The sequence below is a fragment of the Monodelphis domestica genome, chromosome 2 (assembly GCF_027887165.1).
Source record: "Monodelphis domestica isolate mMonDom1 chromosome 2, mMonDom1.pri, whole genome shotgun sequence".
Classification (NCBI taxonomy): Eukaryota; Metazoa; Chordata; class Mammalia; order Didelphimorphia; family Didelphidae; genus Monodelphis; species Monodelphis domestica.
Window position 1 is genome coordinate 279,953,906 of NC_077228.1, and position 14,925 is coordinate 279,968,830.

Consider the following 14,925-nt stretch of genomic DNA (forward strand, 5'->3'; position numbering starts at 1 on the left):
GAGGTGAGGGAGAAAGTGCTTGCTTTGGGCAACTGAACAGAGGGGTTGAGCATGCAAAAATATCCTGGGGGAAAGAGGGCTCTGCACTCATGCCACATCTTTACCAAAGATGGTCTAGAGCAACAGAAGCTACAGAGATCCTGATTTAGGCTTGTTGTTAGGGGAAAAGGCAAGATAAATTTAAAATATTTCCTAATAATTACATCTGTCCAAAAAGTCGAATGGGCTGCTTCAAAAAGAGTAGATAGAGTTCTTATTCTTCATTTGGAGGTATTCAAACAGGGCAAAAATTACCTCTTAGGGATATTATAGGTCAGTAATAGGGACTGGACTACATGACTTCTCAGCTAGGTAGAAATTGGAGAAATAGAGACAGAAGCAGAAAGAGACACAGAGAGACAGAGACAGAGACAAAGAGAGATTTTTAAATTTGATATAAGGAAAAATTTCCCCAAAGAGCTATCTCAAAGTTGAATGTTATGGATTAGCAGGTAGTAAGTTATCCCTTAACAGCAGTCTTCAAGCAAAGACTATATGTATTGGGGGGGAGGTGTAAGAAAACAGTTCTGTTAACATAGTGCAGTGATGGCAAACCTATGACGGGTGCCAAAGATGACATGCAGAGAGCTCTCTGTGGGCACATGGCTGTCCTCTCCATCCCCCCAAGAGTTCATTACTAGAAAGGCAGAGGGACTGGGGAGAGGGGAGCTGCTCCCTTTCACCCCTCTACACTCTGCCTGAGGGCATTTTTTCACATCCCCTAACCTTCTACCCAGCAGCTTAATGGGAATGCACAGGGGGTAAGGTAGGTGGTTAACAGGGGTAGAGCTAGAGGGGAGTGGAGTGCTCAGGTCACCCCCCTGCCCCCTCTCCCCACTCACTAAGGATATTCCTCACTTCACCCACTATCCCAGTATATGAAAAATAAATTCTTACAATAGATTGGACTACATGGTACTTTTCTAACTTTTTCTTTTTTAGCTTTTTCTTTTTCTAACTTTTTCTAACTATATGATTCTTTACATAGCTCAAGGGCACACAGCCACACACTAGTCTCCTGAGAAATATTTGCCCTTGGGGAAGAAAGGTAATGGGAGTTTGACACAAGGATCCCAGGCAGCATTTAATATTTGTATCTTTGATAATAAAATCAAACTGTGGGTCCAGAAGAGACTTGGAGAAGGCATCAGTAGCTCCTTAGTTTTTTATTCAGTGCCAGCTCCACCATGAAGCTTTCTAGAACCTTGCCCTGGGATGGTAATAGGAGAAGGCTCCCTCCAACCTAAATATTTCATGCCATAACTCTGTAAGACATTTATTATGTAATACTCCGTACTGAAGGTATTTGTGTTAGTGTCTTATCCCTAGTTTATGTCTTATCCCTAGTTTTATTCTCCCCTGACCCCCACCAAATAAATAGATTATAAACTTCTTGAGAGCAGGCCCTGGATCTTATCTAAAGATTGTCTCCCCTCCAGTGCCTCACTTGGTGCTTTGCATTCAATAAACACTTAATAAATCTTTATCATACTACATTCTCTTTCCAAATCATGAATCCCTAATTCAAGGTCCTATCTTCTGAAGAAGTTACAGCAGACTTTTACTTATTTCAGGAACAGGAGGACCCCAACAAGTTGGCAACCAGCTGGCCAGATTATTACATCGATCGGATCAACTCCATGGCAGCCGTGAGTAGTCTCTTCTCTGTATCTTTGAGGGTTGGTGGTTGTTGCTTCATACTGAAAAAGGACCAAAATGAAATCACTGATTATGCTTTTTGACTCCAGCATAAATTGAATTTACGTGAGGCAGTGACACAAAGTCCAGTGGCAATATGAAATTCAAGACCATTGGTGATGGTTCAGGATGCAATAGATGCAGTAGATGACCTTGGATTCTTCTATATCTAACCAAACTCTAAATATTCTAGCACTTGCTTCTGCCTCCTTTGTGGCCATTTGAACAAATTGCTACCTGCTCTTTCTGTTTGGGAAATCTTCACATGACTAGGGTAGACATTCTCCTAACTCACAAATGGGTTTGAGGCCTGTGGGTTACTCTCAACCTGGTTTAGCCTGACTGCTGTGCCAGTTTATTGGGGTGGGGCCACCAAGCATGCTATAGCTTCTTGGAGATTTAGATGGGAGCTTGGTGCAGGAGGACACCAAAGGAGGATAAGCAGCCCTGAAAAGAGCTCAGCAAGACTTCACCCCCACCCCAAAGGGTCTAGTCTTCCCTGAAAACCCCATATGTTTAAAGGGATTCTAAAAGTTTTCTGAAGAGATGCCTACCTGGGCTCCATCCTTGATGGTGCCCAGCCTCTCCTTCAGCCTAAGAATAAAAATAAACATACCGTGTCCACGCAGAATTTCTCAGCATGTTATGCAACCCTTACTCTGCCTCAGATATTATGTCTCACATTTCTACAGTGCTGATAGTTTATATTTTATAGTGTTTTATGAACCACTTTTACATAATCAATCAATAAGCATTAATTAATAAGTGCCTTGTATGTGCTAAACTTTGAGGGATATAGAGAAAGGTAAAAACAATCTGCCTTCAAGGGGGCATATATCCTAATGGATCACACAACTAGGTATATACAAGGTAGATTCAGAGTAGAAGGGAGGTAATCTGCTTAGGAGGGCCGCTAGGTAGCTCAATGTATAGAGAGACTGCCCTGGAGTGAGGAAGACCTGAGTTCAAATCTGACCTCAGACACTTATTAGCTGTGTGATCCTGTTTGCCTTAGTTTCCTCATCTGTATAAAATGAGATGAAGAAGGAAATAGCAAGCCACTCTAGCATCTTTGTCAAGAAAACCCCAAACGGGGTCATGAAGAGTCAGACATGGCTGAAACAATTGAACAACAACAATAATCTGGATAGAAAAGCATTATCTATGAACTCTCCTGAGTTAGAGAAAAGTAAGGAGAAGGGGTTGATGATAATAATAAAGACTAGCATTTGTGTTAGTGTTTGAGGGCTTGCAATACATTTATCATATGCCATCTCATTTTATCCTCACAACCCTATGAGATGGGCACTATCATCCCTACTTTACAGATGAGGAAATTGAGACTGAGAGATGAAGTGACTTGTGTAGGGTTATATAATTAGTATCTTTTGAAGCAGGATTAGAACTCAGATATTCCTGACTCCACGTTCAACACTCTGTGTACTCCACTTTGCTCCCTAGGACCAAGACAGGAAAGCAGAATAACCCTTCCCTCTCCTTCACTACAAATACACATATACATAATATAACATATTCTTTTCCTTCTGCTTGTATTCTCAACAGATGCAGACTCTGTATGTCTTTGATGAAGAGGAAACAGAGATGAGGAACAAAGTTGTTGAAGACCTGAAGACAGCTCTTCGAACTCAGCCCATGAGGTAACTGAGTTCTCTCCCTTGACTTCAATTCCCCTGCATGCAATTCTCCTTCATGCCTTCCCTTCACTTCCCATTGGGAGCTTTTACTCTACAACATTGTAGCATCTTTTCCCTCCTTCCTCCCTGCTCTCATGGTCCAGGTTTGTTTCTCTCACTCTACCCCATTTCATACCTTCCCCACACATGCTATTTTAGTTTACAATTTTTTAGACTTCTGGAGGAGCTGGGAGGCAGCCATGGGCTGAAGAGATCAAAGAGTTTGAAGCCTGAGAGGGGAAATTGCTGTAACCTCAAATCCATGAAGGGCCATCTCAGGAGAAGGGTAGAGGGGCTATTTTGGTTTGTTTGATGGATAGGACAATAGAGAGAAGGCTTTAGCTGCCACTTGAGGAAGTGAGGTTAAAGCTGGAAAGGACTTTCTGAAACAGGGTTATGTTCCCACCAAGGGGTAAAGCAGGTTTCAGGAGCTCCTCTGGAAGATTTTGTACAGATCATGCAAACAATCAATTAACCAACAAGCACTGATTGAGTTCTGTGAACTGTGCTAAGTTCTGGGAATACAAAGGAGGGGGAGGAGACCAGTCTGTGACTTAAAGGGGTATAATTCTAATGGGGGAAACAATATGAGAATAAATAAGAACCAGTATCCTTTCCACGGCTTTCGGGTTAAAGGTGAGGCACTATAAATATTTTTAGCCCTCCTTTTGTACCAGAGAAGTTTTATTTTTTTCTTTTTCTTTTATAGGGTGTTTACAATACCTTATAGTAAAATTTGGGTTAAATATTTGGCTATAGGCTATATGTAGGTCAATATTAAGGTATCTCTACATTTCTAGCTTTTGTGTGTTGTCTACTGGTTTTTATGCTCTTTTTGCAAATTTTCACTTTTTCCTTATTTTAACTTTAAAAAACAAATTGTGTATATTTATGGTATTAAAAGATAAAAATCTGAGGGACTTATGAGAAAGAATGCTATCTATATTCAAAGGAAGAACTATGGGAATAAAAACACCAAAAAAAAAACCAACCAACTGCTCAATCACAATGGTTGATGGGGATATGACTGGGGATGTAGACTTTAAATGATCACCCTAGCGCAAATATCAGTGGTATGGAAATGGGTCTTAATCAGTGACACATGTAAAACCCAGAAGAATTGTGCATTGGCTACTGGAGGGGGTTGGGAGAGGGCAGAGAAAGAACATGAATCCTGTAACCATGGGAAAATATTCTTAATTATTTAATTAATTAAAATTTTCAAAAATATAAAACTATCACATGAATAAAAATAAAAGATAAAAATATTGATATAATATAATACTAAACCCACATTTTATGCATTTCTGAGTTTCTAAACTTATATATCAAAACTGTGGTGAGGAAAGACGACCTGGGAAAGATACTTGTACATGTGCTCAATATACAGAGTAGGGGGCAGCTGGGTGGTTCAGTGGATTTAGAGCCAGGCCTAGAGATGGGAGGTCCTGGGTTCAAATATGGCCTCAGATACTTCCCAGCTGTGTGACCTTGGGCAAGTCATTTAATCCCCTTCACTTAACCCTTACCTCCCTTCTGCCTTGGAACCAGTACATAGTATTGATTGTAAGGTAGAAGGCTGTGTGTGTGTGTGTGTGTGTGTGTGTGTGTGTGTGTGTGTGTGTGTGTATATGAGGGAGAGGGAGAGGGAGAGGGAGAGGGAGAGGGAGAGAGAGAGAGAGAGAGAGAGAGAGAGAGAGAGAGAGAGAGAGAGAGAGAGAGAGAGAGAGAGAGAGAGAGAGAGAGAGAGAGAGAGAGAGAGAGAGAGAGAGAGAGAGAGAGAGAGAGAGAGAGAGAGAGAGAATGTAAGGCTATCTGAGAGGGGAAAGTATTAGCTGGAGGTGGAGTGTGTGGGTGAGCAGGAAAGTCCATCTTCATAAGCAGAAATTGAGTTGTCCTGAAGGAAGCCTGGGAAATGAACCGGCACAGGTGATGAGGAAAAGCATTCCACACATGGAAGACAGCTAATGCAAAGACATACAGAAAAGAAATGGAGTGTTGTGTGTAAAGAATTATAAAGGGGCCAGTGTGCGGTATGGTTCTTCCTGAGTTAAGAGGAAATAAAATTCACAACCCACTGAATGAAACCTGAAGATTCAGTGATGCATGGATGAGAGTTTTCCCCTCTTTCTTAGTTGGCCAGGAGGCCAAGCAGATGGGCCTGGGTAGGAGGTAGGAGGTGTTATGTCTACCCAGTGTGCAATTTCCACTATCGAGGCCCCTGACTCCTGCTGCCTTTTCTCTCTTCATCTCCTCAAATTTCCAAGATATGTCTCATCTTATAATAGAGGATGCATGGTCAGCAGTAGAAGTGGAGACAGAAAAGAAGACCAGGGAATAAGAAGTGAGGTTCTTAATGACTCATGTCATAGCCTCTAATTTCTCATTCCCTCTCAGCCCATGATAGGCAGAGGGTCGGAAGGCACCAAAATAATCATTTTTCTCTTCCAATCAAGAGCACAGAAAAATGCAGATAAAAGTAAATATGTCTCCAGAAGTTTAAGCCCAGGCCTATTTATAAAGAATCATTTTTGAAATTTTAAAATTTAAAATGTTTTAAATTAAAATTAAATAAAAATTTAATTTTAATTTTAAATTTTAAATTTTAAAAATTTTAAAGAAGATTTCTCACAGAGATCTTAGGCTTCCAGAGAATTCTCTCCACTCTCATATACTATAACACTGATAAATTCCTTCCATTCTCTTGTCTAGCCCTACTGGTCTTCTTCAATAGTGTCTTTCTCTTCCTTACTTTGATAAAAACAAAGAAGAGATGATTCCTCTCCTCTGTAGAAATGGTTGAAGGTGGGGACAGATTCCATTTAGTAACCCTAATTACTATCCTCTCCACCCACACATAATTAATCAGTTAATCTACAAATATTTCTTAAGTGCCTACTTTGTGCCATGCTGGGGATAATTTTTTTTAATGATCAGTCTTTTCCCTAAAGGAGCTTACATTGTATCAGGGGGAAATAACATCTATACATATAAATATATACAAAGTAAACAAAAAGTAATCTTGTTGGAGGGGGAACCCTAGCCACTGGAAAGCTACTTCACTCTGCTTCAGTGTTTACCTTTGTAAAATTAACTAGAGAAGGAAATGGCAAACCACTCCATTATCTTTGCCCAAAAAAAAAAAAAACTCCCAAAGAGGCCATGAAGAGTCAGACTTGACTGAAACGACTGAACAACAACAAAATGTGAAAGATGTTAGTGTACCTTGCCTACTCTCATATTCTTTTCTCTCACTCCATACTGCTCCCCTTTCTGCCTCCAGATTTGTGACTCGGTTCATTGAGCTGGATGGATTGACCTGTCTCTTGAACTTCCTTCGGAGTATGGACCATGCCACCTGTGAGAGCCGAATCCATACATCCCTCATTGGCTGCATCAAGGCATTGATGAACAATTCCCAGGGCCGTGCCCATGTATTGGCACAACCTGAGGGCATTAGCACCATTGCCCAGAGCTTACGCACTGAGAACTGCAAAACCAAGGTGGCTGTGCTTGAGATCCTGGGTGCTGTCTGTCTGGTGCCTGGTGGTCATAAGAAGGTGCTTCAAGCTATGTTGCACTACCAGGTGTATGCTGCTGAGAGGACCCGCTTCCAGGTGAGGGCTTTGAGAATAATATGAAAATCATGAGCTACACAAGGATGATATCCAGATGGAGCATGAGGATTGTGTGTCATGTAGAAAGGGACTGGGGAAATGAGGAACTTTTTATGGAACGAATTGAGGCGTGCATGGAGATAGATTTGAATGAATGGGATGAGAGACAAATGGAAGACATTGTATAAAGAGTCTAGGAATAGATCACCCAAGTGAGGAGACTTGAGAAAGAAGAGCTAATATAGAGAAAAGACGGATCAAAAATGTCTCTAAGAGATTAACTGGGAAAACAGGTCACTATTCCAACGTTGGTGATAACAACAACAATAATAATAACAATGCCGATTTCAAAATATTCTGGGAATTTCAACCAATAAACTCACTCAGGCCATCAATTGTGGCCACAATTACCTTGATATAACATTGATCCATAAAATTTAATAATCATGTTAATATATGTTGTCATCCCAAATATTTTAATCTCTAAATAACATGGAACAAAAATCTTTTAAAATATAGAGACTTAGCAGATTAAATCAAAACCATATGGGGGAAGGATAATGTAGCTATCACCTCTGCTGTCCTATCTGCTACTAGAGTTCTACCAATGATGCTTTCATCAAGGCTCTAATCCAAATATGTTTACTGAAGTACAAAAAAGAGATTTTTGTGACAAGAGTACATAGACTATTAAATATACAAGAATAAGAGCAGTCTAGCTGCCTGTCCCAGGATGATTTCTGTCTGAGCCCATCTGAAAAGGTGAGAAGAATGAGATGTTGATAAAAATAAAGTGAATATTATTGGTATTCTTTTAATAATTTACAGTTTGTGAAGCACCTTTATTTTACTGTAGGAGATAGGTGGTGTAGTGAATAAAGTGTACCCCCAGACCTGGAGTAAAAAAAAAAAACTCTGAGTTTAAATCTGGCTTCAGAAACTTACTAGCTGTGTAATCCTGGGCACAGTTACTTCACCTTTGTTTGCCTCAGTTTCTTCACCTATAAAATAGAGATAATAATAGCACCTTTCTCCCAGAGTCATTGTGAGGATCAAATGAGATAATTAAAAAGTGCTTAGCAGAGTCCTTGGTATTTAATAAATGCCATATAAATGTTAGCTATTATTATTAGGTATTATCTTGCCTGAGCCTCACAACCACACTTTGAGGCAGATATGACAGATATTATTATTCTCCTTTTACAGGTGAGAAAAATGAGGCTCAGAAAAGTAAAATGACTTGCCCATGGTCATGTAGATAAGATAAACAAGAAACACAGTGGGGGTTGAACCCTGGTCTTTCTGATGGTAGGGGTCAATACTTCCCCTCACTCTACTGCCCTGGGTTTCATTGAAATTAGACATTTCAAAGAATACTATGATACACCTGAGCCCAGGATCAAATAATCTAGATGACCAAATATCACCTAGACTTTTGGGCCACAGAAAACTGTCCAGAGTCTCAAGGAAGTGATATTTGTTAATCTCCTTCCCCACTAGTCAAGGCTTCAGTTTAGCATCCAACCAACCTTACCCCAGACCCAGCACAGGCCCCTGTGTGCTATTCAGTTTATTTTTAAAGCAGTTTCTAGAACCTGCTATGAATAGAGCCCTATATTAAGAATTTCAGGAAAGATAAAAGAAAAAGAAATGATTCTGTCCTTCAACAAACTTATATCCAGTCAGACGAACATAATATAAATACATAAAAGAACTTGATAAAAAAAAAAGTCACAGACATTGTATAAAGAGTCTAGGAATAGATCACCCAAGTGAGGAGACTTTGAATAACCCTGGGTAAGTCCCTTAACCCCAATTACCCCTTATCACTATGGAAAGGGTTAAAAAAATATGTCAGCACTATATGCTAATATATGATAAGTATGTAATTGGCAAGAGAAGGTAATGTCCTAGTCAGAATGAGTCAAGATGAGTTTTAGAGAGATTTTTAACAAGGTAATGGACAGGATAGGAATGGGACAAGATGGTAGGACATTTTCGGGGAATAGAATAGCCTGAACAAAAGCAGGTATAGAGTCAGGGTTGGTAAGGTGCTGAGATGTCCTGTCCCCTCTCTCCTCCCAGACCTTGTTGAATGAGCTGGATAGAAGCATGGGGCGCTACCGGGATGAAGTGAATCTGAAGACAGCCATCATGTCCTTCATTAATGCTGTCCTCAATGCTGGTGCTGGGGAGGTAGGTCACATTCCCTCCCCACATCCCTAGACCCTCCCAACTTTGAGAAAGTTTCCTCCAACTTCCTCAGGGCATCCCAGGGGTAGAGGAGGAGGAGGGAGGGATACTTGGCTCCTGATTGGGCAACACCATCATCACTTTTAGAGAGCTTGTATCAACCTTCTCCTTATGTTAAGCAATAAAATTAAAATGTCCAAGTACAAAGTACAGGCCAACTTTGTTACCACACAGATGCCATGGATTTTAATACATTAAAAGCTGGAGTCATGCTCTCTGAGATCTAACTACTTGAAATATCAGCTTGATAAAAGTAAAATATACATACAAATAAAATGGAAAACTCATGTGTAGTGACAGTATCAAGAGGAAAGGGTCCATCTTATTATCATTATATCTGCCCCTGATGCCAAAGCTAATGGTTGGCATTGGTCATTAGTCAACTCAGAAAAGAAGATATTGTTTATAAAAATGTTAACATTAACTTTTTGTTTCTTTTAAGCAAAAAGACTGGACTTCATTAATGCTATTAGAGTCCATGAGTAAACAATTAAATATTTAGACTTCAAGTAAATGATTTGAATTTTACCACAGAGACCCAGACTGAGTATATACTTTAAATACTGTGATAAAGGCTTAACTTCTTACTTAAACTAACAAGTGATTATTCTTCACAGTGCAAGTATAAACAGTTCTTTTCTACTGTTAACATTAATCAGAACAGGCCCAAAATAAGGTTTAAAACTTAAGTGGGTCAAGACTAGTTAAATTAGGAGGCCCATGGGCAGGCAGGATAGAAGTTAAGACCTTGATCTCTCTTTAAATCAATCCCAGAAAATAAATAAATAGAGAGAAGGATACAGAGGGAGAGGGGGGGGGGGAATTAATTCAGAAAAACTTTCTGAAAGAGAGAGATCTGAAGTGCGATTTGAATAATAAAGGACAATCCAATCAGTTAACTAGAACTAAAGAAGTAGACATAGATTATTATAGTGATAACATTGAGCATGGTGCAGGAAAATCAGAAATAAGAAAATAATCTTATCTGAAGAAACTAAAAAGGAGATAAGTCCAGGATGGGAGTAAAATAAAAGTATAAGAAAATGTTAGAAAATGGAAGAATTAGTGTTTAGGAAGATACTAGAGAACGAGAAGCATTGATTACCCTTCCAAAACAATTTTGTGAGACCTTGTTCATATTATGACTTTTGAACTAGGTCCTGGAGATTTCTATGACTGGAAGCTCTTAACCTCATGTTCTCTCTCTTTTTAAACTCTTACCTTCCATCTTAGAATTAACACAGTGTTTTGGTTCTAAGACAGAAGAATGGCAAGGGCTAGGCAATGGGGCTCAAGTGACTTGTTCAGAGTCACATAGCTAGGAATTGACTGAGACCAAATTTAACCCAAGCTCCTCTCATGTTATCTTGATAGCTTCTGTTGAGTAATAATCCTTAGTGCTTTTGGATCCCAGGATTAGAACTAGTACTCAAGGCTAACTGAAAATTTAAGTATAAAGACATTTGAAAAATAGTCCTAATATAGATGGGAGGGGAGCCCCAGAATGTCTAAATGGAACAGGTAGTTCATTCAGGATCTTCTGGTCCTGGGATGGGATTTAGAGCAGGTTCTTGGCATTGCTTCTTTTCCCACTCCCTTTCCTACAAATGACACCCTTAACCCTGGCATAGGGCAGCTAGGTAGCACAGTTGATAGAATGCCAGGAATGGCATCAGGAAGACCTAAGTTCAAATTTGGCCTCATGAAAATATTACTTGTGTGACCCTGGGCAAGTCACTTAACCCTGTTTTCTTCCATTTTTATCATTTGTAAAATGAATTTGAGAAGGAAATGGCAAACCACTCATGTCTTTGCCAAGAAAACATCAAATGCGGCTATGAAGAGTCACACATGATTGAAAAATGACTGAATTGAGAGCAGCTAGGTGGCTCAATGACTGAGAGCTAGTCCTAGAAATGGGAGGCCCTGGGTTTAAGTGTGACCTCAGATACTTCCTAGCTGTGTGATCCTGGGCAAGTCACTTAACCCCCATTGCCCAGTCTTTACTACTCTTCTAAGAACTGATACACAATACTGATTCTAAGATGAAAGGTAAAGAGTTTGTTTGCTTTTTAAAAGGAAAATGACTGAACTCAACTCAGTCCATCAGAATAGTGTCAAAAGTGGGAAGGGATTCTGATAATTACTTGTCCTTATGAGGTTGATATCAGTTAGCCCTATAGAATGTGAATCAGCTTTGCCAAGGAGTCTAAGTCCAGGTTGTCTGGGTAATATGTTCCACTGTGGGAACTTGGTTAAAAGGCTTAGGATAAATTGAATGAAGTTTGTATTTCCTCTCTCTCCCCTCTGGAACGAGTATCCATGGGATGCTATATCTTTCAGAGTAACTGAGAATATTTATTAGGAGAAGTACTGTGAGATATGGAGGAAGGAGGTAGTCAAGTCATCAAGCATTTATTAAGTACTTATTATAGACTAGGGACTCTAGGTACTGGGGATACAAAGAAAGGGGAAATCCCCTGCTCTCAAGGAATTATATGGTGGATAACATGCAAACAATGATATACAAACAAGAAATAGACAAGTAAAGGAGATTAGGAAAGGCTCCTTGTAGAAGGTTGAGATTTCAGGAAAGCCCAAGAGGGGAAGATGAGTTGGGAGAGAGTTACAAGAAGAGAAAGTCAGTGACAATACATGGAGTTGGGAGATGGAGTGTCTTGTTTGAAGAATAGCAAACAAGCCATCATCACAGGATTGTAGAGTAAGAGAGGTAAAATATAAGATGTCTGGACAGGTAGAACAAGATTTTATATTTGATTCTGGGGGCAATAGGAAGTCACTGGAGTCTGTTGATTAGGGGAGTGGCATGGTCAGGTTTGCCCTCTTAGGAAGATCAGTTTGACAGCTAAATAGAGAGTGGGCTACAGTAAAGAATGATTCAAGTCAGAGAGACCAACTGGAAGGCCATTTCAGTAGTCTTTGGGTAAAGTGATAATTGCCTGACTCAAGGAAGTAGCAGTGGCAGTGGCAGGTGGCAGAGGAGAGGAGGAGGCATCTACAAAAGATGTTATGAAGGTAGAATTGACAGGTCTTGGCAACAGATTGGATATGGAGTAAGGTTTGGGTGAGAAGTGCATTTAGGGTTAAAGAAAGCATTAAGTCACGGTGGCTTTCTGATCCATCCAAAGAAATAAATGTTTCTTTACTGATTCTGCTCCCTGTCCCACTCCATCATTATCTCAATTCCACCCCATCCCAATTATCTTCAAGGATAATCTGGAGTTTCGATTGCATCTGCGATATGAGTTCCTAATGTTGGGAATACAGCCTGTGATTGACAAACTTCGGAGGCATGAAAACGCCACACTGGACAAGTAAGGAACAATATGTAGGACTTGTTCATTTCAAAGTAGGAGAAAAGACCCAATAATAATAATAAATTCACAATGGCAGAGAGAAGCGCATGAATACCAACACAAGGAGGGTAGGTCTTGAATAAATGGAATATCTGGGAGGGCTTCTAAGAGTGAGAGGGTCCCCAGAAGAAACTAGATATTTCACAATTTGACCTAGTTCTAGACCCATGGGTCTTCTAAAACCTCATTAGTGTCTTTTCTGCTCAGTTATTTCCCTGTTCTCTGATCCCTCCTCCAGAGGAAAGTAAACACTTTTTGCCTGTCTGTGTTAGAGAGGAGGGGAGTAAGTGCTTGTCTGTAGAGTGTTTTGGTTTTAACTTTGAGTTCCTTGCTGTGACACTGCTCTCTTTTCCTTGCCCAGGCATTTAGACTTCTTTGAGATGGTCCGAAATGAGGATGACTTGGAATTAGCCAGAAGGTTTGACATGGTGAGGTCCATTAGGATGAGATTCAAACACAATACACATTGACTCTCCCACAGGTTTCCCCAGGGCTCCCTGAGGGATAATGCATTGAAATGAGCATTCTATTAGAGCATTAACAGCATTCTTGTTTCCAGGATGCTTGAAATGTCTGGATTTTTCCAGGAAAGGGAAGAAATAGCATAGGTCCACAAGCCCTGATCCTCAAAGGAAAGAAGGCTTGTCATTCTTAAAGAAACATAGAATCAGTTCTGTATTGCCTCTGGTTACTTCATGGATGAGCAGTAGCAAATATCCAATACCTTGGTGACTGCCTTTCCTCTGATATACAACAGAACTCTCTTGGGAAATGTAGCTTCACTTTAATGTCAACCTCAGCAAAATCTAGGGAACTGTGATTTCATAAGGATAGGGAACTCCCAAGTGAGGAAACTCCCTCTACTAATAGAGGTTAGACCTTTTGCAACTTAAATTCTTAAAGAGCTGTTTATGGGACTGAAAGATTCTGTTAGTTGCCCAGGATCACTCATGGGCAGTGTTCTATAGGCAGAATCCCAGCCAAACATAATTCACACAGAACAGCTGCCATAAAAATACATGATTAATTCTCAGAACAAATATCATCTGGGTATATGACTATTCGTGACAATGCTCCCCAGATCATCCACAGATAACTATGATCTCCTTTTCTTCTCTTTCCTCATTTTGTGTCTAGGCAAGCAGTAAGGAGTGAAATCTCTGGCTGTGACAGCTGGGGAGATGAAAGACACAAGGTGGCTCTGGGTGGGAGGAGGTATCTCAGAGTTCATTGAATTAGGAGCCTAGGTCTTCTCCCTTCTCTTCTTCTCTCCCTCTCTACTTTCCTTGGGCTCCCTATTCTTTTGTTCCTTACTTTGTGTTTCCATCAGGTACACATTGATACCAAGAGTGCATCACAGATGTTTGACCTGATCCATAGGAAGCTGAAACACACAGAAGCATATCCCTACCTGCTCTCTATGCTGCAGCACTGTTTACAGTTGCCTTGTAAGTCATACTTCTTCTAACCCTATCAATAGAGGCCCCAAACATCTAGCTTATTTGGGGGGCAGTATTTTCAGTCATTTGGCTCACTGGAAAGATATTCAGTTAACTATTCCAGGAGATTAGACCACAGAACAAAAATGTTGAGAAGTTCAGGCTACTGTTACTTCCTCATCCTTGGAGAAAGGAAAATATTGTTCAGGTGCCTACTCCCTAACCTACTTCTGATTGCTTTCAGAAGAACCTAGGCCCTGAGGAGGAACAGGAGACAGAAAGAATAGAGTCACCAGTGTCCTATACCAGCAAATAGAATTCTGATCTTTTCATTTCAAGGTCAGACAGTCTCCATTTCCCCACTCCTAACAGTCAAACTTTCCATTTTCTGGTGGAGTTTCCAATTAGGAAGAACATTTGTACTGGGCAAATCTTACTTGGAGATATCTTTTTTATCTCTAGCTCTACCAATTTCTTCATTTTTGTTCCCTCCTTTTTTACTTTCTCTCTACCCACATACTTCTGACTCTATCATCTGGAGGGTTAGTCTAAAAGTACAGATGAATCACATTATTTGGAGTTACCACTTTCCTCTGAAATCATTAAGACATGATAAGAAGAAATGGGCCTAAGATGCCACAGAAGAGATTTAAGTTAGAAATAAAGCAAACTTTTTTCTTTGCCATGAAGATTATTAGACACCAAAGTGGATAACCAGGAGAAAGAGTATATAATCTATTTCTTTGAAAGTCTTTTTAAAGATATTTTCTCCTATTTGCAGTGGCCTCAATGACCTTGGGCCCTTGAA

The 14,925-nt window shown here is 40.1% G+C and overlaps 1 protein-coding gene across 5 annotated transcripts in view; it reads left to right on the top strand.

Annotated features, from left to right (window-relative positions):
* DAAM2 (dishevelled associated activator of morphogenesis 2) overlaps window positions 1-14,925 on the top strand; it is a 158,104-nt gene that overhangs the window by 105,266 nt on the left and 37,913 nt on the right. For all 5 annotated transcript variants that reach the window (XM_056818179.1, XM_056818182.1, XM_056818178.1 and 2 more), the window contains exons 4-10: window positions 1,614-1,688; window positions 3,301-3,395; window positions 6,715-7,048; window positions 9,134-9,244; window positions 12,533-12,636; window positions 13,040-13,106; window positions 14,009-14,126. In XM_056818179.1, coding sequence (XP_056674157.1) covers window positions 1,614-1,688; window positions 3,301-3,395; window positions 6,715-7,048; window positions 9,134-9,244; window positions 12,533-12,636; window positions 13,040-13,106; window positions 14,009-14,126 — 904 coding nt within the window. The remainder of the gene's footprint in view (window positions 1-1,613; window positions 1,689-3,300; window positions 3,396-6,714; window positions 7,049-9,133; window positions 9,245-12,532; window positions 12,637-13,039; window positions 13,107-14,008; window positions 14,127-14,925) is intronic.